General features: G+C 38.7%; 1 protein-coding gene and 1 long non-coding RNA gene across 9 annotated transcripts in view; one reads left to right on the forward strand and one right to left on the reverse strand.

Annotated features, from left to right (window-relative positions):
• LOC146404875 (uncharacterized) overlaps positions 1-5,654 on the reverse strand; it is a 240,250-nt gene extending 234,596 nt beyond the window's left edge. For 5 of the 7 annotated variants that reach the window (XR_014842237.1, XR_014842239.1, XR_014842235.1 and 2 more), the window contains exons 1-2: positions 5,163-5,337; positions 3,024-3,121 (exon numbers count right to left, since the gene is read on the reverse strand). Coding sequence is in view for 2 of the 7 variants with exons in the window: in XM_085019566.1 (XP_084875692.1) it covers positions 3,024-3,065 (42 nt within the window). In the remaining 5 variants the exon portion in view is untranslated. Of the gene's footprint in view, positions 1-3,023; positions 3,122-5,162 lie in introns of all 7 variants that reach the window. The other 2 variants (XR_014842234.1, XM_085019565.1) reach the window with 1 other exon arrangement.
• Positions 5,338-27,494, forward strand: part of LOC102161945 (uncharacterized) — a 169,277-nt gene continuing 147,120 nt past the window's right edge. For both annotated transcript variants that reach the window (XR_014842243.1, XR_302539.3), the window contains exons 1-2: positions 5,338-5,798; positions 6,526-6,602. This is a non-coding gene — a long non-coding RNA (uncharacterized LOC102161945). The remainder of the gene's footprint in view (positions 5,799-6,525; positions 6,603-27,494) is intronic.

Below are 27,494 nucleotides of genomic sequence, written 5' to 3' on the forward strand. Positions count from 1 at the left end.
AAACATCTAGCAGCATAGGAAGCACAAATTGATCACAGAATCTACTAAGTAACTCCTTAGGGAATTTACAGCATCCTTTAGGTTCCCATCTCTGTGTGACACATTCCTTGAGGCATGGCACATATCTTAGGCAGGATTCTATTTCTTCTAATCAGAATGATGCAGCACAATGAATATAGTCAATAATACTGTAATAACTTCGGCGCATGATCTATAAAAAAATATTGAATCACTATGTCGTACACCTGAAACTAGTATAATATTGTAAGTCAATTATACTTCGATTAAAAAAAAACAACTTGCCATCAGAAATTCTTCTAACCCAGTGGTTCTCAACTGGGGTGCTTTATCCCCCTAGAGGACATTGGCAGTGTCTAGAGACAGTTTTGTTTTGTTTTGTTTTGTTTTGTTTTTGTCACAAGGAGGGGACTGCACTACTGACATCTAGTATGCAGAGGCCAGGGATGCTGTTAAATATCTTACAATGCACAAGACAGCCCACCAAACAAGGATACATCCAGCCCAAAATGTCAGTAGTGCTGAAGTTGAGAAACCCTGTCCCAAGCCAATGGCTGGACAAAGAAGCAAGTAGGGATGAAGCCTCTGGCACCATGTAAAGGGGACAGGGTACAGACCTTGCCAGATTCTGAAACTCTATTCATGCAAAGGTGGAGACAATGTCTTTAAAGTATTTTAGCCAACCTACATATACTGAATACTTTTAATTTCACTGACTGTTTCTTCCAGCATTTATTGTTCTAATTAACAAGCCACTGGTTTCACCAAAAAGAAAAAAAAAAACTGACATTCAATATGCTAATTAGCTATCATTAAGCTATAGATAACAGAAGGCATGGGATAGACTCAGAAAGTAGCCAATATTTCAATTTAGCCAGTATTCAGGCCCTAGCAGAGAGGTCTCAGTATGTAAGGCTAGAAAAGCAAGTTAGAGCAGGAAAAGAGACATTTGACTGTCCTCTGTGTCACTTATATACAGTTCTCCAAGGAGGTAATGAGTGTACAGTAGGCATTAAGTATGAAGTGCTGCTCACTCTTCTCTGCTGCTCATTTGGATGAACTGAAATGCCAGTAGAGAACAGGCACACTTTGTTCTACAATGTCATCCTGACTGGAAGCTAGAAATACCTCACTTACTTTTATGGAGCTGAGCGAATCATTTCCTAAGACCTTAAGAAATATTATGCTCTTCGCTTAGCCAAATCCTGCCCCAAGGATTTCAGGGAACTGCACTTCTTCTAAATCACTAAAAATTCTACACATTCTCTTACAGAGCTTCTCTCCTACTGCTCAAAAGTGGTGGTGGGGGGGACCTTAGAAACGTTAACAAACATTGAGTTTTACTTATCCTCCAAAGGAAAAGGAGACAAAATACGTATTTACTCATTTAGACATGTTGGGATTGCATCATAAATACATGTGTTAAATGTAATTAATACATTTCAGCTTCTTTTCCTACACTGATAAAAAAATGGACCAAAGCTGGTTTTGAAATAAAGTTCTTTAATCAGAGTGGAAAAATCAGGTTGCAAGCCATGAAAGTTTGGGATGGAGAAATTTACCTAAATATATGGTTGCCAAAGTTGGAAAAGCAATATGCTCCACATAAAAGTTGAAGAAACTTATTTATATTAAATAATCATAAAAATTATCAGAACTTTCTAGCAAATAAATCTACTAATCACTTTGTAGATAAGGGCCATAAATCATGTATAATAACTTGGTGGGTGAGATTTAAACCATTTTGTCATCCTTCAAATATACATCAGCAGGGAAAAACAAAAAGCCTTGTAATAAACTATCATTATTCTCTGTAAGAATGAGAAATGGTATCAGTTCTTTGTTTAAAAAAAACGAAACAGAAAATCAAAACCCAGAACACACAGAGGTCATAAAAGCCTTTTCAAAAGTTATCATTCATAAACACTATGAAACGTTTAGTCAGCTACAATAAAAATGATTAAGCTATTCAAAGAGTTACCTAAAGAATAATGCAGCAAATGATCAAACATATTTTACGTGCTTTATAAATAGATGAGGCTACTCTATAGCATTTATTAAGGAGGAAATAAATTCTAATCATTCAATTATGATAATCCCAATGACTCAACAAAATGGAAGACATATCCAAAAATAGGTGGAGAAGTTCTCCAGAGAGCACAGATTTTAAGAATATTTATTTAATATATAGGTAGTGCTGCCTCTCTAGGCCCTTCACAAATATTGACTCATTTAATCTTCATAATAACTCAATGATATAAATCACTACTATGACTCCCTTTTTCCAGATGAAGAAACCAAGGTTAAATAATTTGCCACAGGCTGTCACAAATCTCCAAGAAGCACTAAGTGAGCTGAGAATTATAGAAAATGTTTAAGTCAATTAACTACGTTTAGAGTAAGAACACAATAAGTCTTAAATCTATTGGAAAAGATGGTTTACAGGTCACAAAGAAAAACAGTTATTTCATTTCCCCGTGGCTTTATCTTTTCCATCTGAAAAGGACAGAACCAACATCAATCATCAGCAGGGAATCAAAGACCTACTTTTAAGGTAAGTCTGAAAGAAAGCACCTAATGCTAAGTGAATTTAGGTCTCTACACCCAAATTAATTACATTTCATCAGACTAAAATAGCACGCAAGTATGATTATGATGAACTTTGAGAAGTCATGAAGAGCAAGACATGAAGAATAAAACTGTACATAAGTAGGTCTCTTGGTTTTCAAAAATTAGGGAAAAGTTCTATTGCATGTATCCCCATTAGGAAGGATGAGTAAACAGAAGTTTATGAGCACTTGGAAGGATTGCCAGAAGTCAGCATGAGTTTACTAAGGAAAAGGCACTGCAAACTAACTACATTCCTCTTAGGACCAGGATAAGAAGTAGAAGTTTTTTGCATTCATCATTGCTTTCCATGTCTCTTTGACAGAGCAAACACTGAGCAAAGAAAAGGCATGAGTTCAAAGGCCTGTCTGGAGGGAACAGCAAAGAGATTTACCTACCTCACTCTTGACTGGAAGACCAAGATTTCTAAACTGGGTCATATTGCTTGAAAGTTTCCTCCCACACACTGCAGACCTCCAAAGAGCCAAACATGACACTGTAGCCAACAAAAGAAAAAAAAAAAAAATCAAGATTAGGCAGGTTGAGTAAAGGGACAAAGATAACAGATGGTATAGTCAGCACATGTAAGGCTATAGGCTCTTAAATAAATACAGTCTCAGAATTTGTGGACCAACTAAATGGGTGATATTCGGTAAAACTAAAGCTAGCAGAAGCAAATTAAAAATAAGTGACTGCAGCCACCTACACAAGAATTTCATCCAAATCCATTTACAAATGTACTTCCGAAAAATCTAAAGATTCCCAAACCTGATTAAGAGGCCAAACTGTCTCAAGCATTAATCAAGATTACCTGCTAATATCCCTAATGGAAAGAAAGAGGCAGTCAAATTAAATTTATTATCATCTGACAGAGGAAATTATGAATTAACATAAGGGTGGAACACCACCTGGCATTGAGAGAAAACAGAGCCAAAGAACAAGAATTTGGATAGGTTTATCCAACATGGTCCAAAATGTAGTGATATTGTACTGGCATTGATGGCAGTTTTTTGTTAATATTTTGATGACCCTTCCTCTAGTCTTTTTTTGTAAAGCATATTGTACGGAATTATACACTTTTATCTTTTTGCCTAGAATTATAGTATAGCCATTTCCCTGTATTGTTAAACACTGCTCATAAACACAATCTTAATGGCATCACAATATTCCTTAATAGAAAGATGCCAGAATTTATTCAACTATTGCCTTATTTCTTGACTTTTAAAAATGTTTTTGTGATTTTCAATATTATTCAAAAATGAAAATCCTTCATTCTGCTTTGTATTATTTTCTCAAGACAGATTCTGGAAATAGAATGACAGGGACAAATATTAACATTTTAAAGCTCTTGACACATATTTCTAAATTGCTTTCCTCTGCTTTCATCAATACTAGTCTTCAAAACAATTAAATCTTTGATAATTTAGAAGATGAAGTTATATCTCATTTTAATTCACATTTCTTCATGAAGCTGAACATTTTCCCATATGTTTGCCATTTGCTTTCCAATTTTTGTGAATTGTGTGTTCAAGACTTCTGCCCCATCAGTTTTAGCAATTTTTCTTTTCTTTCTTTTTTTTTTTAGGGCCACACTCTAGGCAAATGGAGGTTCCCAGGCTAGAGATCGAATGGGAGCTGTAGCCACTGGCTTACACTACAGCAATGGGGGATCCCAGCTGCATCTGCAACTTACACCACAGCTCACTGTTCCACACCCAGTGAGTGAGGCCAGGGGTCATCCTTATGGATGCTAGCTGGGTTCGTTATTGCTGAGCCAGGACAGGAACTCCAGCAATTTTTCTTACGGTTTTAAATGAGCTCTCTTTGGTAAAGAAATTAAGCTTTTCTTTTCACATATGTTGCCAGTCATTTTTTAAACCAGTTATTCCTTTTAATTTAATTTTATTTTCTTTTAATATTATTTCTTAACATTTTTCATTTCTACATGATCCAAATATTTTTATTTCTCTCTGCTATTTCTTCTATCACTTTTTAATTTAAAAGCCATTTGCATACTTGGATTTAAAATATTCTTCTATTTGAATCTAGGTTTTGAAATGGTATTATTAATAACAACTAATTAACATAGAATACAGTTTGAAATGTGACATGAAATATGGATGGAAAATCGGAAGAGAACAAAAAACCTAGAGCATCTCACCGAAGAGCAGAGGGTCACACCTCACATGGGGCGCCCCAACTATGAAGATCTGCGTCTGTACATTAGCCCCCTAAACATGTGACATTGAAGCCAGAGGGAGCCCACAGCCACAAGCTGGGCGAGGCTGGTCGAACTGAGAATCCACCCTGGACCGAGTTAGTGCCGCGACTCGCCCGCTCCAGGGCCCGGTGCAGACAGTCCTCTGAAAAGTGCCCAGACTTTCTGTGAAAGAAACTCACTCACTAAATTTAAAGAAATTTTGTGAGGGGCAGCAGCCATTCTGGGGGCAGAGGCCGGTGGGCGCCATCTTCCTACTCTCCCGCTGAGGGGCTCAAGTCTACAGCGGCCGTAATTTTTCTTTCTTTTTTTCACTTACCTCAGAGGGTGCCAACTTTGTGCTCTCCTCCGCCCGACACAGTGTCTCCTGGAAGATTGCTTCTACACATGTCTTGGTGAGGCAGTTTGTACATCTCCTGTTCCCCTCCTTGCTCCCGCGGCCAAGGAGACGCCCCTTGAACTCCCGGTTCCTGTGGCCCGGAGGCTGGGCATCTGGTTCTCGCGGGACTGGACCCACTGGAGATCCTGATCCCGGCAGCCCTCCGCCTCCCGGACACAGCAAGTCCAGCAACTGAAACACATCTTTCAGTGAAAGAGGCCTATTTGCTCGTACTCGAGCTCGGTCTTGAGGGACTGGCTCAGGTCGGGTTGGGGTACCCAGGCTGCTCGGGAACACGCTCTTGGGACACAGGACTGCCGCCATCTTTGCTCCCCTCCGTTCACCCACAGCCCGCAGTGCCTCCCACACGGGAGCTTTGAAGCTCCTCAGCGCTTAGATTTTTACCCCTGCTGAGCAGGGGACACCTCTAGGCGGCCTGGCTCTGGTGGCCTCTGCATGTTGTCCACTGAAAAAAAGAGCACGACTGAAAAGTTGGGAAATATGTTTTATCCGGCTGACTTTCTCAGGACTTAAGCAGGAGCCAGCCTCTCAGCTCTGAGGGACTACTTCAAAGAGGTAAGTTTTTGCAACAAAAACTAAGTAGTCAGAACATTAAAATATTACTTTAATTAAAAAAAACAGACCTCTCAAGTTAATGAATTTAGTGCTTTTCTCTGTATAGGAAGATGCAAGAGTCTGGACTTATCAAAGTCATTCCTTTGAGGTGCACCTCGATTCTCTAGGGCCAGAATTTCTTCATCCTGAATCCCCTCAGGGTGCGCCATTGGGGATGGGCCGCCTGTTGGTCTCCATCCTGAGTCCACTCAGGGCTCACCATCAAGTGGCTGTCATGATTGATGGCTCTGAGCCACAGCATCTTTGTTTGCAGATGTGACAGATTTGCCCACAGTGGGTCCCGCAACACTATATATGTGCATTCTTTAAAAACTTCTGCCTAAGGCTTGGGCTTTCCATCAGCCAGAATTAAGATGTACTGAGATGACTGGGAGCCATTCAAAATAAAATAGGCTGCTGGGACAGTCACAAACACTTGGGAGGTGCCCAAAAGCAAGAGCAGGACTGAATGGTAAAGTTCACCCACAGGAGGGCTCTCCTTTAAGATGGAGGGGGGTATGTTTTATCTGATGCATAGAAACCAACACAGAGAGTCAAGCAAAATGAAGAAACAGAGGAATGTGTTCCAAATGAAAGGACAGAAAATCTTAAGGGGGAAAAAACCTTAATGACACAGAGATAAGTAATTTACCTGATTAAAAAGTTCTAAACCAGTCTATCTTCTCAGATGAGAAGACAGAGGCTGAGTCAAATGAAAAGATTCACTCTCCTGTAGTGTTGAAGGTTTTCTTCAAAAGATCTAAGGTATGTTTTCAAAACTTGTTTTAAAAAAGAGAGAAACATGGGAGTTCCTTTTGTGGCTCTGTGGTAATGAAGCTGACTAGTATCCATGAGGATGTAGGTTCTATCCCTGGCCCCATTCAGTGGGTTAAGAAACTGGCGTTGCTTTGAGCTGTGGTGTAGGTCTCAGATCTGGTGTGACTGTGGTTCATGGTGTAGGCCTGCAGATGAGGTTCCAATTGTACCCCTAGCCTGGCAACTTCCATATGCCACAGGCGTGACTCTGAAAAGAAAAAAAAGAAGAAAGAGAAATATGGATCTAATTCTGTTTTTTCCACTGCCTTGTATTGCTAATTAGAATGTGCAACTAAATTTTACTGAATAAATCCTCCCTGCTGTTACTGAATAAAGTTATGTGGACCCTGCTCAGGCTCGAGTCTGGCAGAAGCTCTGTGCCTTGGAAAGGGAAGGGTTTTCCCCATTTGGTTTTGAGAAAATGAATAAGGAAATAGAGCTAAGACTGACACAGCACTAGATTTATTCAGTGGCCAAAGAATGGCGAAACAGAAACTAAATTTACAGATTCACCTGGACAGAGGGATTGAGGAAGAGTGAAGCTAATGATGGGAGGCATATGTGTTAGTCTACTGAGGAAGGGGTAGGGCTTTTTCCAAGGATAAGGTGCCACCCCCTTTTCTTTTTTGGTCTTTAATCTCCAGTGTATCAGGTAGTTATGTCATTTAATATGCTATTGTAGTAAAATCTATGTATAATGAAACCTAGGGTCTGCTGGAGGTCAGATTTTTCTCCAACTTGGTCCTCACTGGTTCCATCTGGGTTTTTTTGTTTGTTTGTTTGTTTGTTTGTTTGTAGCTACCTTTATTATCTCTGGACACTTTAACAAAGATTTATGTAAACTCCTGCTAAAGGTGGGGGTTGGCAGGTTTTGAGCAAAGGCCTGGAGCAGTTTTGTCAACACTACCTTTCTTATTTATAATGCTTCCTTTGAAATATATTAAATTATTTTATACGACAGAGTCTGTTTGGGGGCTGGCTACTCTTCCATTCCTCTATCAATCCATTTAGTACCAGTATTAGAGTTTTAATTATAGAATTTTAATAAAACATAAGTACAGCGATACTCTCCACTTTCAAAAATTGTCTATTTTCTCCAGTTTTTTCTTTTAATTACCCTTTGAAATAACCCCTTCATGTTAAAAAAAATAGCAATGAAATTTTAATTGCAATCTGTTTCATAAATTTTATCATTGAAACACCAATATTCCAAGACTAATATATGGAAGAGTGATAATACTCAGTGCTCTTTCTGAAACCATCAAATAACTGTGGTTTTGAGTCTTTGCTGGATAAAAACATTTGATTATGAATAACTTTTGTAAATACTTTGATATTGCTAAAATGGTGCCCTAAAAAACAGACCTAAGTGTTCCTTCTGTTGGAGAAAAATGGGGTACAAGGGGATGGTCATGTCCCAGATCTCTGGTGAGTTCCTGGGACAGGCCCCAAGTGAGGGTTCTTGGCTTTGTGCAGGAAAGAATTCAAGATGGAGCCATAGTAAAGGGAAAGCAAGTTTATTTAGAGAGATAAACACTCCATAGACAGAATATGGGCCATCTCAGAAGGGGAGCGGTAGTCCTAGGGCAGGGTCCTCTCTTTGGAAAGTGAGAGTGGCCTCGAAATATGGGCTGAGTAATTTCATAGGCTAACAAGTGGGAGGATTATTCCAACTATTCTAGGGAAGGGGCAGATATTTCCAGGAATTAGGTCACTGCCCACTTTTTGGCCTTTCTTGGTTGGCATCAGAACTGTCATGGCATCTGTGGGTGTGTCGTTTAGCTGCTAATGTATTAAAATGAGCATATAATGAGGCTCAAGGTCTACTGTACATTGACTCTTCCACCGTCTTTGACCTAGTAGGTTCTAATCAGTTTTGTTGTGTCCTCAAGGGCTAATGATTATGCGCTGCCCCCTTCCCTTCTGTCTCACCTCTAAAAATATATGTTGTCTATTAAACACATAAACATCTTGCATCAAAATATTGCCTTTTTACATGATAACAAAGAAGAATTACAAATATTGTGTGTTTTAACTGGAAAGCTGAAAATCTGAGAATCAGAACCTAGATCAGTGTTGATCCCACCAATATTCTGAATCCCATAAGTACTGACTAAAATGGTTTCCTATGTCAGTCTCCAGAGTAAAATAACCAAAAGATTGAAAGGAATATTGAAAGTCAACGCATGGTTCACAACTAATGTTGAAGCCCCTTGTCAATACCCCTACCAAGCAGTATGCAAATTTTGCTTACATATTTTCAATAATAGGGAGCACACTACCTCCTGAGGTAATCAATTTCACCTTTAGAAAGCTCTGATTTTCAGGTGTTCTTACATAGATTGAGATTAATCTCCCTGTAATTTCCCAGGTGTGGAAGTCCCAATATCTATGCTACCTGGAAATCCAGCATATATTTAAAGATAGTTATCATATAATCCTTGACTCTTTCCTTCTCCAGGCTAAGCATATTCAGTATTCCCCAAAATGTCTCATCAATAAAGATGCCTCTGATCTCTTTACCTTCAGTTTTGTGGCAATCCCAAATGGTTTCTCTAATTTCAATGGGGCAGGGAAATAGGGGGTAAAGGGTCTTGATTTTCAATATCGCCCTTAAAATGCAGACCCAGGAGTTCCCGTTGTGGCGCAGTGATTAACGAATCCGACTAGGAACCATGGGGTTGTGGGTTCGATCCCTGGCCTTGCTCAGTGAGCTGTGGTGTGGATTGCAGACGCGGCTCGGATCCCGTGTTGCTGTGGCTCTGGCGTAGGCCGGCAGCTACAGCTCCGATTAGACCCCTAGCCTGGGAACCTCCATGTGCTGCAAAAGCAGCCCAAGAAATGGCACACACACACACACACACACACACAAAAAAAAAAAAAAAAATGCAGAACCAGAACTGACCATAAGAACCCAATTGAATTGAAGAGCCCCTTCTACTTAAAGAAAATATTCATCATGAAAACATGTTGAACTGGACTTTTTGTTGTTGTTGCACCGAAGTTGGTGACTAGAATTCAGATTTGAAAACAAGAGGCTTCCAGTGTCCCATATTCTAGAGTTACCAAAAATAAGTTTCTGACACCAGCCTGCCTCAACTTTTGGGGAATACAACCAAATGGGGTGGGGAAGAGTTAAAAAGTTCAAGCAAGATGTGCCTCTGGTGTAGGCCGGTGGCTACAGCTCTGATTCAACCCCTAGCCTGGGAACCTCCATATGCCGCGGGAGCGGCCCAAGAAATAGCAACAGCAACAAAAGACAAAAAGACAAAAGACAAAAAAAAAAAAAAAAAAAAAAGTTCAAGCAAGAGCTGTGGCTCCCTCAAGAAGACATTGTGATTGTGGGGGTCACAGTTGTCTATGAGGAACCCACACACAGTCCCTGCCAAAAAACTTTTTTGTAGAACACCTTGCACTTATATCAGGCAAAATCAATAAAGAGATGGTCCTATAACCAATAGAGAGGCATCCTCACTAGCCAGGAAGAAAAAGCACTTCCCCTCTATTTCTCTCCCTTCTTAATATTTGAGCTGTTGTAGCCTAGAAGAGGGACACAGAGGTGTCCCTCTGTTCCTAACACAGACCACGCTTCCTGTCACTCTCCCATCTGGTGCTGGAATGTGAGTTGTAGTGAATGAGTAGACTGTGACCATTCCCATGCCAGCCTTTGGATCCATAGGTGAAACCTGCATAGGGGAGATAAGAAGGGGAGATTTAGACAGAATTGAGGTTGATGCTTTTCGTTGCAAATGATGACTGGAAAGTTATAGAATCTGCATAGGATATCAAGTAATGGGGAAAGAGACTCAGTGGAGCGTAGATGAGATCAGTGATAGAACAGAATAAAACTATTTTGTATTTATACCCTATTTTGGGACAGTTTCTCAATATGCCAGTTAAAAAGCTACATCTTCCTGTCTTTGATATCTTGAGGTTGGTATAGGAAAATATTAAGACTGGTCTTAATCTCCTATACAGTCCTTGAAATTAACTCTCCATCAGGCTTTCCTTTTATTTTTCTCTGCTTGGCTTCATTCCTTGCTATGGAAACAGACTTTCAAGGGACATAGCCACCTATAGATTGGAAATCTCATCCTTACAGTTTATGATCCAAAGAAAAGAGAATATGTTTCTCTTTCCCAAAATCCTTTGTTAAACCCCAGGACAGGACTCTGCCTGCCCTGGTTAAATCATATGCCTATCCTTAGATCATTGGGAAAGTGGTCATTGCAAGTGGGAGGTTAGGGCCTATGATTAGCCATGCCTGGCTAATTCTTCCAAATCAAGAAAAATTACAAAGGTATGGTTATTTTCTCATGTTTTCATATTGAAAAACACAAAGCCATAGGTGAAGGAGACCCACTTACTGAAGAATCTGATAGAGAGGCAGGAGCCAGTTGGGATGCTCCACAAGGACCAAGTCACTAAGGGGAGCCAATTCTTGCAAATTTACATTACCTTGCTAATACCAGAACTGTTGGGTACCATTTTGGAAATCTCCATCTAACCCATGAGCACCAGTGGGCACCCACCCCCCCACAACAGCTTTGCCCACCCCTGCACCTCAGCTCAGTCTCACAGCTGGTAAAGTGATAATCCCACCCGTCAGTGCCCAGCAGCTGCCAGAGCTGGGCCCTACAGCCATTCCAGGAGCTATTCCTGCCCACCAGCCAAAATAGGAGGGTACTCACAACCCTACAGAGAGGATACCCCTTGAGCACTTGACTCTGATGGCCAGATGGGATTGCACCTCTGAGCTCCACCAGACATCTCTTACATAAGACCACTCCTTCAAGACTGGAAAAGGTAGCTGATTTAGCTAATACGTAGAAACAATTGCAGAGAATTAGGCAAAAATGAGGAAACAGAGGAATATATTCCAACTAAAAGAATAAGATAAAACGTCTGAAAAAGAACAAAAGGGAATGGTGATAAATGATCTACTTGATAAAGAGTTCAAAGCAATGGTCATAAAAATGCTCACCGAACTCAGGAGATAAAGGGACAAATGGAGTGAGAACTTCAATAAAGAGATATAAAATATAAGAAAATACCCAACAGAAGTTATAACTGAACTGAAAAATACACCAGAAGTGTTCAGTGGTGGATTGAATGAGGTAGAAGAATTAAATCCATGAGCTGGAAGAGAAAGCAATAGTACTCATCCAGACAGAGCAGCAAAATGAAAGAAGAATTTTAAAAAGTTAAGATACTTTAAAGGACATTTGGAACAACATGAAGCAGAATAACATTCACATTACAAGGGTCCCAGTAGAAGAAAGGAAGAAAAGGCCAGCAAAATTATTTGAAAAATGGTGTCTGAAAATTTCCCTAATTTGGAGAAGGAAACAGATATCCAGTTCTAGGAATCCCAGTGAATTCCGAATAAGATAAAACCAAAGAGACACACAGCAAAACACATTATAATAAAAATGGTAAAACTTAAGGAAACAACCAGCTAAGCAGCTAAACAGGTCCTGATTTCCTGAACTACACAGGCTGTGTGAAATGACTAGTATTTATAGTTGTTAAATTCACTAAGTCTAGGAATAATTTGTTTTATATTAATAGATAACTAGCCCCTGACTAGTAAAACCACTAGTCATGTGCTTGGATATTCTGGCAATGCTCAATAACTATGAAAAATTTCACTCTTCCTCTCAATATCAGTACTTGTCTCTTCACATACCTGTAACAGACAGTTCATAGATTGGCACAGATTTATGGATCATGCTTTGAGTAGTTGTACCCTTGACATTTTGTTATTGCCTCAAACACAGATATTCATTGCTTCCTGAATACACCTTCCACTCATATTCCCCAAACAAATGGATTGTCACTTTCTTCTAAACAATTGCCTTTGAGTTGGTCATCAGTGTCTGATCTAGGCAGTTATGGCCAGGGTTATGGAATCATGTGACATAAAGTGTGACAAATCTGGGTGAAAAGAGCATCCACAGAGAAGGATGGAGCACATGGCAGAAATTTTCATGGACTCTATGGCATTTTCTTCAAATGTCACTTAGGCTTTACTTCTTCCGTGAAGTTTCCTAAATCGGTCTAACCTAACTCCATAAACCTGCCTATAAGTATATTTAGCAGTTCCACCAAGTAAGGCAAAGACAAAGAGTGAGCCCCAGGAGAATTTCAAATCAGCCACAGTCTTCTGCAAATTTCTCCTCTGGCATGTTTCACAAAATAGCAAACAAGTGTCATAAAGTTAAGGTTGCTGTGATGTAATGTTAATGCAACATGGCGGCTATAATATTGCCCATGAAGAAAAAATAAAAACACACAGAAGGTGTATTCATAGGTGATTTTGTGCTACAGTTAGGGAATTGTAAGTGCTCTGTTGAAATGAGCAGCTCAGGCACTTCGGCTTTGGTCATGTTGTGTATTTACGTGCCATAACTTTAAGAAGTAATAGTGGCCCTGGTGCAGGTTGCCCTCATCAGATTCTTGTAGATTTTCTGGCATTATGGGCTTTAGAATGTGAGATCATGTTGCTGTGCCACATCTGTAAGAAATTGAATACAAATTGCAGCAGAATTATACTTCAAGGTAGCGGTTTCCAGCTGTACATCATTTGTTTTGTCTTGTTTAAAATAGCTCTAAATCATGTGCCAGCTACTGTAGGCTCCAGATTCTATTAATTAAGGATGAAAAACTAAAGCAAAAGCTTGTGCTCTGGAAGCTTGTACCAGGTTGCTTCCAAAACCTGCCTCAGGTCTCTGCAATCCCAGAAGAAGCTACTAGGTAATTGGGTGGTTTTACTGGGACAGTGGTTCTCAAGGTGCAGTCATTGAGAGAGCTTATAGAAAATGAAGTTTTCTCCACCTCATCCTGGACGCAATCTAAATCTCTAGGAATACACCCAGGAATCTGCATTTTAAGCATATTCTTATGCATGTTAAAATTTGAGAACCCCTGTAATCTGGATCCTACCCTAAAATCAACCATTTCCCCTAAAATCAAGCAGGATTTTACTCAACCAGACGTCTCGGTCTGCCTTTCCTAATTTTCTCCCAACAATACTTCCTTATTCAAAATCACTTCTCACCTGCTTTATTGTTCTCCCTACCAATTGAAATGAAATGCAGGAAAAAGGATTTTACTGACTAGAGAAAGTCAGTAAAATCCAGATATAAAATATATCACCAATTTATGAATATGGTCCAATGGGAGTCAGACTGTGTCCTGCTTCGTTGTGAGAGAGAATACATCTCTTCTTATAAAAAGTTCCCAGAACAGGTGTGATGGGCAAATTAAGTGTTACCATAGCACCATGTTCCTCTGTGGCTCCTTCTCATTACAGAATTTGTTGTGAACATCATTCTTGGCTATGTTCCTTGTTTATATGACTATTTCATAATGTATCAAGTGAGAATCTATGCAGCTACTCTTTGAGTAAATTCAATGTGTTGATGTCTATCCTGAAACTCAGATAAAAGGATAACCCACTCATACCACCAATTCATCGCTTTGGTTGGTAGGCCCTCAATAAATATGTGTGTAATGAATGACTGAATGAATCCCACTGCTCTGTTATCTCACCACATGTATTCATAAGCCTATGGAGAATCCACTCAAAAAACCCTACAGGCTCTACCATAATCCAAAACAGAGCCCTGTGATTTTGATGCCTTACTATATTTCCCACCATATATGTGGGAAATATAATAAGGCATATTTCCTTATCTTTTGATAAGGAAGGTGTCTCCTTATCTTCCTCTCTATCACACCTCTTTTTTGTGTGTTCATATTTTGCTCATCTCCATGACCCTCTTTTCAAAATGTTTATATCTCCCAAGAACTGGCAGCTGCTCTTCTCAGTTTATAGATACCCTAATATATGTTCTTTTTGTCTCTAGATTATGGCTGAAAGTAAACCTTCTTAAACAATTCTGCTGCACTAAAGCCCTTCTTGTCTTCAACATTTGTTTCTTTTGTTATTGTGGCCCACTGGTCAACTTTTACTTCATATTCTTAAATGGCTCGACCTGGAGTGAATCTGAAGATTAAACATTCTGGAAGCCGATATGTTGAGGTAAAACATTCCATCACAGGAGAAAACTTAGGGCCACTTCTGTGTTTCTTGGTGAGCTTGTCACTCCTTAAATACTGAAGAGTGCCATTTGTCAAACATGGTGCCTATCTTTCAAAGAAAGCAGGAAAATTTTCTCTGTGAATTGATACTTAGCAAGGTGGTAGTTCAGATTTGCCTGAAATGGTTCATGTTTGTACTTACTGTCCTAGTTTAATTATTCAAAGCACTCCCAAAGTGTGTAGTATGGCCATTGAATTACATAGTCACCCTACTCAACCTCAAGTTTTAGGCAGAATAAGAATACTACTCTTGCTCACCTTTTGCCTATCCCATTTCATCATATCCCACCAAACTATCTCATTTGAAAGGACAGAAGAGCTAAGTAAATGCCACTTTCAAAGTAGCCCTGAACCTTGGCTTCTTATCAGTGAAGCTGGTGTAACACAAGGTAGAACAATTCGACCTAACCAGTGAGCGATGACAATGGCAACTCAAATCAGAGGCACATTCTTCAGCTCTTCAGTTATTCCTTTCCTCGGTAGCCTTATAACAGTCCATCCAAGTGTACTCTTGCAAGTAATCCACTAGTCACTACTTACTGATTACAACTCATTCACTCATTCATTCAGATATTCATTGAGCACTACTATGTGCCAAGCACTGTTGTAGCCCTGGAGAACACAACATTTCTGCTCTCATATAAATTACATTCCAGGGAAGGGAGAGAGACAATAAACAAGTAAACGGATATAGTGACAAATTCTGAAGAAAATGAAATTGAGAGCTAAGGCAGAGGGTATATTGTTTAGGGCACAGCTGAATTTCAGTAGCAGAGAGATCAGAAATACAGAGGCTCAAAAGAAATAGATGCATATGTTTTATGTTCCCAGAGACGACTTGCCCATAGCTGTAAGGTAGCTCTATCGATAAAGGCTTCTAATAACTAAGTTTCCTTCCATTTCCCTGTCCAGGCCATAGGCAGTATCTTCATACACGTTGTTGGAGCACCTCTCCAGCACCATGTCCACATCTCAGCCTGTGGGAAAGACATAGAGAACATCCAGGGCAAGTGGCATATCATAAAGATGACTCTCATGTGTTATATTTTTTTTCCTCTCACTTCCCATTGGCCCAAACTTAATCACATGGACACAGCTAATTACAAGTCCAATGAGGAAATGCAGTTTCTATTTGGGCAGTCAGGTGCATATCTAAAACATGGGAAGTTCTATTGTTTTAATAATAAAGGAATAAAAGGCACAAGACAAGACAGATGGGGCTTTTATAGGTGGGAGTGTTTTGATAAAGTAGTCAGGGAATAATGAGCCTCAAAGACAACAAGGAGGCAGCCATGTAATATAATAAATGGAGAGTTAAAACATAAGCAACCATGAGTTAAGATGACAACCAACACACAGGGAGTTCCCCTCGGGCCTTAGCAGAAATGAATCTGACTAGCATCCATGAGGATGCAGGTTCTATCCCTGGCCTTGTTCATTGAGTTAAGGATCCTGCATTGCTGTGAGCTGTGGTAGAGGTTACAGACACAGCTCAGGTCCAGAGTTGCTGTGGCTGTGGTGTAGGCCAGCAGCTATAGCTCTCATTCAGACCCCTAGCCTGGGAACCTCCATATGACTCGGATGTGGCCCTAAAAAGACAAAAGAAAAAAAAATGATCACACGTATATGCATGTTGCGAACTGAAGTTTTAATTCATTTTTTAAAATTGTTATGTGATTATTTACAGTAAAGTCACTAGTGAAGCACATCTCCCTCCCCCATTTATATTTTTAACTGGTAAAATTCTCAATCCTGTTTACATTCCAAACCTGATTGCTTTTTATTCTTTTACTTTCTTTCTTTTATTTTATATATATATATATTTATATATATTTATGTGTATATAGATATTTATGTACATTTTATATATATATCTTTAATATATATATTTTTTTTGGCTGTGCACATGGCATGTGGAAGTTCCCAGGCCAGGGATTGAATACAGTTGCAGCCTTACACCACAGCAGCAGTTAACACTGCATGTTTACCCCACTGTGCCACAGAGGGATCTCCCATATCCAGTAGTTTTTTTTTTTTTTTCTTTTTATGGCCGCACCTGCAGCATGTGGAAGTTCCAATCATCTCCAGTTTCCAAACAGCAATTACCATCTTCTCCTTACCTATTGCCATCCCTTCTATAACCTAAGCTACTGCACTACTCCATGGAGAGGCTAAGAGATTATGGAATAGAGAAAGTAAACTGAGAGGAACATATAGATTTTAGACTCACTCATTAGTCAGATGGATTGAATATAAAGCAAGACATGTTTTGACATTGGTTATGAGGGAAGGAAATGCTTGCTGGAAAGGCATTTCGTCCTTGCCCGATTCTGGGCCCTTGCCATGCATTTGATAAATTCAGGTCTAATTAAAACTGTAAGAAACACCACCCGAGGCAGACCTATAATCCATCTGGCCAACTGTTCAGGCTCAGATAGAAGCATGCAAAGATTCTGGGTAAGAGATCCAGTGCCCAATCTGATCCAGCCACAACTAGGTAGGAATGCTGCCCTAAAAGCCCCAACTTTCCTCCACCGAAACAGGACTATGCATCAGGATGTGCTATTATCTCCCAAGTCTCTTGCTGTCTCTCAAGGAGGCTGTCATCTGCCTTCAAGTCGATAAGTGTCCATTAGTCAAAAAGCAGAGCTACCTTCTGACAGTGATTGCAGGAACATGTACTTCAGAATCATGAAGCTACAATATTGGGATAATAATGACCATAAATTACCTTTTCCTGAGAAACTTACATACTTGGCAAACACTGGGCTTATGAAGACATGACTTTCCTTCTCCGGTGAAATCAAATCTATTATTGTTTCTGAATAGTTAATTATTGTTTCTGAAGAGTAAAGAGTTTTGCAACTGGGTCATATGCCCTTCCTTCTTTGAGTTACCCAGATAATTAGTTTCATTAAATATTATCTTTTCTGTTCAGTTTCCCCTCATAACAGCTCCCTTGCCTTGATTTAACCAAAAATTTAGTCTACATGATGATGACAAGTTTTTCAAAGAAAACTTTTATTGAAATATATTATAAACACAGCATGAGTAGATGGTATAGGAAAGCTGAAAAATCCCCAGTGCTACCCATATCTTCATCTTCCATCTCTCCGTCTGTGACCTCACCCATCTGGACTGGAGGAGTGGGGAATATTCTGGTTGCTATCGCCATGCTACCTTAGTGGACTCCTCTACAAACTTCAGAGCTGCTTAACTTCCCCTGATATATTCTTAGTTGAGTTCAGCTCCTGGGTTCTTCTGAAATCTATAGTTTACACGTCTCTGGCCTTTCGAATCCTTCATTATAAAGTGCGTGAAGGAGAAGAATGCTGACTGGAACCTGGTGCTTGGAAGTTTCAAATGGCACTTTGCACTCACTAAAAAGACAGAAAAGTATTCACAATACATTAGCCCTAGCAAAAAGGCACAGGAGTGTCCTTTGGTCTAATAGAACCTTCCCAGTTGGATGACACTTTTGGAGAATAACAATTGCATTTTAATTCTAATCCTTCTCTATTTGAAAAACAGGGACTCTGAGGCCCAGGGAGGTTCAGGCCTTGCACTAGGTCACAAAGTCAGTGAAAGGCAAAGTAGTAATAAGACCTAGTATACAGTGCCCTTTTCACTCTACCACAGAGTTGTTTGTTGGAAACAGTATATTTCTGTTTTGGCATTCTTGAGTCTACAGATCCCCAGCCTAAGGTTCTGGCATAATGTAGTATGATGTTGTAATCTTCCTCCCAACTATAACCTTCTCCAGTCCTAAAAACCATATAAGGAATTTGAATTTCTCTCCTAGTTTCCAATTAGCTTTGACAAACTTGATGTCTTGCCAAACCAGTATACTACATGACACCCACTGACTCCAACAGGCAAGTGATTCTATTAAATACCTAGACTTAATATCTTAGCTAAAAATCACCATCTGTTCACACTTAATTACCATCCTCCCAAAACATATTTATTTAACAATCTTAAAGAAAAGCTCTATGTGTAGACAGGACTGAAGATTTGAATTTTCAGCCTTCCTGCCGAAGAGCTGTCAATTAAACTTAATGTTATCTCAAACCTGGCTCAAGTCCTACTGGAAATAGAAGCACACATTTTTTTCAGATAGTTCCAAAAACAACATTCTTGTATTTATTTCTGAAGGAAAATTTGAAGAACAAATGGTGAAAAATAAATAAATAAAACAGGAGCATTTCTTGCTCTTTCTTTCTCCCTTTCTTTCTTTTTCTTTTTTTTTTATTTCTTTCTTTATAGCTTTCTTTCTTAATTATACCTTTCCCGAAAAAAGAAAGGGGATGGAAAAAATTCAGCTGCCAGGCGTACCTTAGTATTAATTGGCTTAACATGCCAGCCAAGAAGCCAGCTAGCTACACTCACCTTCTGTCATTATGCCTGTATGCCTTTCAGAAGGACTCTTCTGGGTTCAATCACTGTATATAAGCAGTTCTTTCTTCTATGTCACTCTTGGAGAGATCTGATTCAAGGTCATTCAAAGTCTCTTTTGAATGGTTTAAATAGCCAAAATTTCAATAGCTCTCAACTGTGCAGATTGGCACTCTAGCTTTAATTATATTACATGCCAGGTACTTTTATAAAGTTAGACGCTAAACTTGAAGAACTTTACAGGAAAAAAAAAAAGGAATGCTCTGCCCATTCAGAATAAACTTATAAGAACTGATAGTCAGCATTTATAACCAAGACATTTTTGATTTAATTGTTAGTCACCCACAAGACAAATTATCCCTATCCAAAAAAGTATTCTATTTTGGGAGTTATTTTCTGGAATGAAGAAGAATGAGTTGAACTGCCTTTGGCCATCTGTGTATGTTTTTTAACTTTCGTAATCTTTGCTGATTGGAATGCATTGTGGTATCTTGGCCTCTCTTGGGGAAAAGCAGGCAATTAAGAAGCTTTCCAGAGACCCACAGTTGTATAAGAATAACTTGCAAGCAATATTTACTTACTTGTTTAAGAAATAAATATTATTGCTTACTACATACTAATTTCTATGCTTATATCTGCGAATGCAACCATGGACCAGGTAGGCAACTTTGCTGCTTTCATGGAGCTTGTAGTCAAGCAGAGAGAGAAACCAAAAACACTAATTTAACTAATTATACAAATAGAAGGGGAAAAATGTCTGTCAAAGAAGTCTGGGCTTTTTTTAACAATTCTCAAAAATGATGAATATAGTGTTTCAGTGTTTAAATACTGACCTATGAAAATAGAGAAATTAACATTTAATTGCTACTGTAAATCAAAGGCTTTATATATATCGTTCATTTAACTTTGACAAAGATCTTGATAAGTAGATACAAGGAAAACTTGAATTTAAGAAGCAGAAGTGTTCAGAAAAAAAAAATGCCTATAAGCTATAAGCCAATAATCAGATCCACATTCATCTGATTCAAAATCTGTGCATTTGCTCCTAAAACTTCTGACTTCCTTAACAAAATCTTTGGCGCCTTAGCAGGAAAGATCACATTGCTTCATACTTCTCTTTCATCAGCTAGAAGTTGGCACGCAAGTTTATCTACCTGATATATTTATCTCTGATACAAATAATTATGTGAGAGTCAAAGGATAAAATTCTCAACCTTATATAAAATCTCCAAAGAAGACAATCTCTTCTACTTCCAGTGACAATACAATCTGATGTTTCATAATTCCATAAGCATACAAATACTCAATAAGCTTCCACTTGCTTAGCAAGTTCTCATTGCCAGATCAAGTTCCTGTGGTTTTTGGGATTGAGATCTTATAAGAATAAAGCCCATAACTGAGAAGTTGAATAGTTTATATATTTCTGCATTCATTATTCATAAAACAATGAACTAACAACAACAAAAAAAAACTGGCTTCCTAAGCATATTAAATCCGATTACACAAAGATGGTCCTATTTCCACCATGCTATATACATACAACAAAAATTTTATATTACATTTTGAAGGGAGAATTTATTTCTTACCAATAATTAAGGAGATTCACTGGAAACTGTGGCCAATCTGCAGCCTACATTCACCTACATAATCATTTGAAAATATTTTAAAGTAGAAAAATGACCCATTTAGGTTCCTCATGTTCCACATAGCATCAAAAACCCACTCCAGAGCCTCCCTCCCACTGACTAAACTAAAAACTCTTGAAAAAAATTTAAAATAACTACCAGAAGTTTCTGAAAATATATTGATTTAAAAATTCTTGACAAAATATTGGCATATTAAGTCCAGAAGTACATAAGCAAATGTCAGAATACATCATGGCCATGTGTCGTTTATCCCAGGAAATCAGTGTTGGCTTAACATTTGAAAATCAATCAAACATAGGAAAAGAAATGAGGAAAAGACTTACTACATGGAGACTAAACAACATGCTACTAAAAAACGCATGGTTCAATGAGGAAATCAAGAAGGAAATTAAAAAATACCTCGAGACAAATGATAATGAAGACACAACCACTCAAAATCTATGGGATGCGACGAAAGCAATGCTCAGAGGGAAAGTCATAGCAATACAGGCCTTCCTCAAAAAAGAAAAATCTCAAATTGATAGCTTAACCCACCACCTAAATGAATTAGAAAAAGAACAAACAAAACCTAAAGTCAGAAGAAGGAAGGAAATCATAAAGATAAAAAAAGAAAGCAATAAGGAGTTCCCGTCGTGGCGCAGTGGTTAACGAATCCGACTAGGAACCATGAGGTTGCGGGTTCGGTCCCTGCCCTTGCTCAGTGGGTTAAGGATCTGGCGTTGCCGTGAGCTGTGGTGTAGGTTGCAGACGTGGCCCGGATCCCGCGTTGCTGTGGCTCTGGCGTAGGCCGGTGGCTACAGCTCTGATTCAACCCCTAGCCTGGGAACCTCCATATGCCGCGGGAGCGGCCCAAGAAATAGCAGCAACAACAACAACAACAAAAAAAAGACGAAAGACAAAAAAAAAAAAAAAAAAAAAAAAGAAAGCAATAAAATAGAGAATAAAAAAAAAGTAGAAAAATCAATAAAACCAAGAGCTGGTTCTTTGAAACAGTAAACAAAATTGACAAACATCTGGCTAGACTCACCAAGAAGAGGAGAAAAAAACCCAAATAAACAAAATATATGGAAAAGAAGTTACAACTGATACTTCAGAAATACAAAAAACCATGAGAAAATACTATGAACAATTGTATGCCAATAAATCTGACAACCTGGAAGAAATGGACCACTTTCTAGAGACTTACAGCCTGCCAAAACTGAATCAAGAAGAAATAGATCAATTGAAGAGACTGATCACTAGAAATAAAATTGAATAGGTCATAAAAACACCCCCTACAAATAAAAGTCCAGGACCAGATGGCTTCACAGGTGAATTCTACCAAACATACAAAGAAGAACTTATACCTATCCTCCTTAAACTTTTTCAAAAGGTTGAAGAAGAAGGAACACACCCAAAGACATTCTGTGATGCCATCACCCTCATTCCAAAAACAAAGACACCACCAAAAAAGAAAACTGTAGGCCAATATCTTTGATGAATATAAACACAAAAATTCTCAACAAAATTTTAGCCAACCGAATCCAACAACATATCAAAAAGATCATACACCATGACCAGGTGGGATTCATCCCAGGTTCACAAGGATGGTTCAACATACACAAATCAATCAATGTCATACACCACATTAACAAAAGAAAAATCAAAAACCACATGATCATCTCAATAGATGCAGAAAGAACATTTGACAAAGTACAACATCCGTTCATGATCAAAACTCTTACCAAAGTGGGTATAGAGGGAGCAAACCTTAACATAATAAAAGCCATTTACGACAAACCCTCAGCAAATATAATACTCAATGGAGAAAAGCTGAATGCTTTCCCACTAAAATCTGGAACAAGACAGGGATGCCCACTCTCACCACTGTTAGTCAGCATAGTATTGGAAGTCCTAGCCACAGCAATCAGACAAACAAAAGAAATAAAAGGCATCCAAATAGGAAGAGAAGAGATAAAACTGTCACTAGATGCGGACAACATGATACTATACATAGAAAACCCTAAGGACTCAACCCAAAACCTACTTGAACTGATCAACAAATTCAGCAAAGCAGCAGGATGTAAGATTAACATTCAGAAATCAGTCGCATTTCTGTATACTAACAATGAAATATTAGAAAAGGAATGCAAAAACACAATACCTTTTAAAATTGCACCCCAAAAAATCAAACACTTGGGAATATACCTGACCAAGGAGGTGAAGGACTTATATGCTGAGAACTATAAAACATTAATCAAGGAAATTAAAGAAGATGTAAAGAAATGGAAAGAGGCGTTCCCATCGTGGCACAGCAGAAACAAATCCAACTAGGAACCATGAGGTTGAGGGTTCGATCCCTGGCCTTGCTCAGTGGGTTAAGGATCCGGTGTTGCCGTGAACTGTGGTGTAGGGTGCAGCTGTGACTGAGATCTGGCGTTGCTGTGGCCATGGCTGTGGCTAGCAGCAACAGCTCCGATTAGACCCCTAGCCTGGGAACCTCCATATGCCTTGGGTGTGGCCCTAAAAAGACAAAAAGAAAAAGAAAAAAAAAAAAAAAAGAAAGAGATGGAAAGATAGTCCATGCTCCTGAGTTGGAAGAATTAATATTGTAAAGATGGCCATACTGCCCAAAGCAATCTACAGATTCAATGCAATCTCTATCAAATTACCCATGACATTTTTCACAGAAATAGAACAAACAATCCAAACATTTATACGAAACCACAAAAGACGCAGAATTGCCAAAGCAACTCTGAGAAACAAAAACCAAGCAGGATGCATAACTCTCCCAGACCTCAAAGAATATTACAAAGCAACAGTCATCAAGACAGTGTGGTACTGGTACCAAAACAGATAGACCAATGGAACAGAACAGAGAACCCAGAAATAAACCCTGACACTTACGGTCAATTAATCTTTGACAAAGGAGGCAAGAACACAAAATGGGAAAAAGACAAGTCTTGCTGGGAAACCTGGACAGCTGCATGCAAATCAATGAAACTGGAACACACCCTCCCACCATGCATGAAAGTAAACTCAAAATGGCTTAAAGACAAATATAAGACGAGACATCATCAAACTCCTGGAGGAGAACATAGGCAAAACATTCTCTGACATCAAGCTTATGAATATTTTCCCAGGTCAGTCTCCCTAAGCAACAGAAATAAAAGCAAAAATAAACCAATGGGACCTAATCAAACTGACAAGTTTTATATGTATTTTTTAAACCAACAGTACCAAGTGTTGGTGAGGATGTAAGAAACTGCTACTGAGAATGTAAAAATTACCACAACCATTTTGAAAAACAGTTCAGCAGTTTCTTAACAAGTTCAACGTATGCCTACCGTACCACTCCTGGGTTTTTACACCAAAGAAGTAAAAAACATATCCACACTAAGACTCGTACACAAATGTTCATTGCAACTTTAATGACCAAAAACTGGGAACAGCTCAAATGTCCATCAACAGGTAAATGGATGAACAACTTTTAATATGTCCATATAATGCAAAACTACTCAGCAAAAAACAAACCAAAAAAAAAACCCCAAAAGATTGGTATGCTCAACAAATTTAAATTTCAGATGAATCTCAAAATCGCTGCACTAAGTGAAAGAAGCATGGCAAAAAGGAGTATACACTGTATGATTCCATTTAAGTGAAATTCTAAAAAATTTAAACTAATCTATAATGATAGAAAGCAGATCAGTGGTTGCCTGTGGATCTTGGCAGAAGGAGGAATGCATTACAAAGGAGCTATAGGAGAATTTAAGGAGAGAAAAATAATTGTTAATTTGATTATGGTGATGGTTTCATGGTTGTATTACATTTGTCAAAATGGATAAAATTATACGCTCTAAATATGTGCAGTTGTACTTCAATTTAACCTCAATAAAGTTGTAAAATAAATTAATACACTTGATCTAATTGCCCCAACTTCAAGTCAGTGCAGGGGATTGCTGTCTTTGCTCCATATCTCAATGTATTCACATAGTCCCTGCTCCTAAGCCCAATTCCCAAGCTTGAACACATTAGATTATGGAGTAATAAAATGTCGTTTTGAAGTGTGGAAAAATGGTAGCATTAATTAACACACAGAAACCATACGTGGTGGTTAAGAATAAGGATTTCAAAGTTAGACCTCCCCGATCTCAGTTCTCTTTCACTTGTGATGAAACTTTACATCAGACTGATTGAACTTCTTCTGTCTCAGTTTCCTCATTCGTGTAAAATGGAGATAATACCATTCACCTCATGAAATTATTTTGGATATTCAGTAGGATAATGTAAGTATGCCTGGCTCAGATGGGTTTCTAATAAATGATAACCCTGCTATAACGCTCAAATGGTGTCCCCAGATTTCTAATTTTTTAAGATACTCCTTCATGTTACTGCAAGGCAATGAAATTACCCAGGGGAGCCTACACAGCTGGTCTGCACAGTTGATAGGAGTTCTAGGAGCCAATCGCTCATCAGATATTGTTCAAATTTCCTTAGAATTGGATGTGTTTTCATGGCAATTTTATTGAAATAAGAATATAACCGAGGTTCCAAATTTTCTGTTTCTGCCCACCTTCTCTTCTTGTTTTTGTAGTTGTATCAAAGTTCTTTTATGAAGTTTCTGGTCTAAAATACGGGATGTAGAAGTTTGCCCAGGAAATCTATTAACTCTTTCTGTTGCTTGTTTGTTTGAAGTTTTATTGAAGTATGGTTAATTTACAAAGTCGTGATAATTTCTGCTATACTGGATTAAACTCTTTTATACCTTGTCCTACAACAATGTCAGTGATCTGTTTCAATTTGGAATTCCCTCCATCTGGTACATAGTTAGAATTCCATAAATGTTAATACCTTTATTTTCCTAGTTCAGAATTTAGTCTATCAACCTAGCACTAAAGTACACACAACATAGAAATAACATGGGACCGTTGGGTTCAGAGATAGAGTCTACAGGAGGTTGCACATAACTACAAGTGTAACAAATGCATCATTATAGTACTGTAGCTTCCTTTATCATTTCTATAAATTCTCATAATAAACCACTTCTGTTTTACAAATGAAATAACTGAGGCTTGACTTGATTAAGGTTGTAGATGTATGGAATAATGAAGCCAGGATTCCAGTCCACACAAGATTTTGGCTATGCAGTCGATGTTCTATACATTATACCATATCACTTCTCAATGTTTGTGAGCTTTGAAGGGGTAACTTTATAATTTATCTTCTGAATGGAGACACTGCTAAGAGTGAATGTGGCAGAGGGACTTTTAATATTATTCTAGGATGATAGGCATAAACTAGAACTCTGCCAGGCAAATGGAGGTAAGTGGTTGTCCTAATCTGAATTATCAACTGCTCAAGCAATATTTCAAAGCAAAGAAATGTCAAACAAGGAGGTGAAAAGAAAGTCTGTTGCTTGCTGAATGCCAGCCAAATAGACTCTATGCAAAGGAAGATGTGACCCTGGTTTTAGGGAAAAGATTTGGTGAAATAATCTAGTCCCTTGATACTCAGCAGACCAGCAAACCAGCAGAACTTCAGACCTACCGAATCAGAATCTGCCTTTTAAGATGTCCTAGTGATGCCTATGTACATTAATGTTTAAAAAGCACTGTTTTGTAGGTCTACAAATTTGCTTGCCATCCGAGTGACTTGGGAAGCTTAAAAAAAAAAGTTCAAAGGCCCACCACCCAGAGATACTGATTGTGTAGAATTTGGGACAGATCCAAGGATCTACATTTTAAAAGAGTTCTCTTAAAAATAGGCAGGTTTGAGGCTCGCTAATCTAGAGCATCCAGTATAAAGGGCAGCCAAGTTTTCGTCAGAAATCGTACAAAGTTGGAGTTCCATTGTGGCTCAGTGGGTTAAGAACCCAGCATGGTCTCTGTGAGGATTCAGGTTTGATCTCTGGCCTTGCCCAGTAGATTAAGGGTCTGGCATTGCCAAAAGCTGTGGCATAGGTCACAGATGCAGCTCAGATCCATTGTTGCTGTGGCTCTGGTGTAGGTTGCAACTGCAGCTCCAATTTGACCCCTAGCCTGGGAATTTCCATATGCTGCAAGTATGGCTGTAAAAGGAAAAAGAGGAAAAAAAGAAAATTAAAAAAAAAAAAATCATGCAAAGTTAAAATGAAAGCAGTTTGAGATACCCTGGTTCACTATATTTGAGTTTTTATCAAGAAAGGTATCTGTTTTCAGCCAAACAATCCTTTGAGAGCTAGATACCATAATAGGAAAGTATGTTAGCTGAGGAATTTTCAATGAAATGAAGCAAAGCATAATTATTCCCAAAGAAGGCCTTCCAACTCCTGGAGCAAACTCACATAGCCATAAGAGTATCCAGACACAGACACAAACATTAAATACAACCAAGAAGATAACCAAATGTTGCTTCCCAATACATTCACAGCACTGTGGTCAAAATGCTTGGTCTCTATGAGAACATCTGTCTCCCCAGTCTCATCCCCAAGCCGAAATGTCTGCATGGTGTGCTTCTGTGTCATTTCTCAGGGTACTGTCCCACAACAGAAGCTAAGCCTGAATGATTACAGACACTTTTCTGGTCATACTTACACTTCCACCTACATTTCTTTTTGGCAGTAAATTTGTTGTTAAAGTATCTAATGAATCTTTAGGGTAACCATGTTCAGGGATTATAGTTCAGTGACTGGATTGAATCTGAAAACCCAGATCTTATTTCTTGGTGAAAAGATATA

Source organism: Sus scrofa, chromosome 3 (genome assembly GCF_054392235.1).
Source record: "Sus scrofa isolate SSC_HxYL_T2T_F1_AM1 chromosome 3, Sscrofa_HxYL_maternal_Yorkshire_Landrace_v2.0, whole genome shotgun sequence".
Taxonomy (NCBI): Eukaryota; Metazoa; Chordata; class Mammalia; order Artiodactyla; family Suidae; genus Sus; species Sus scrofa.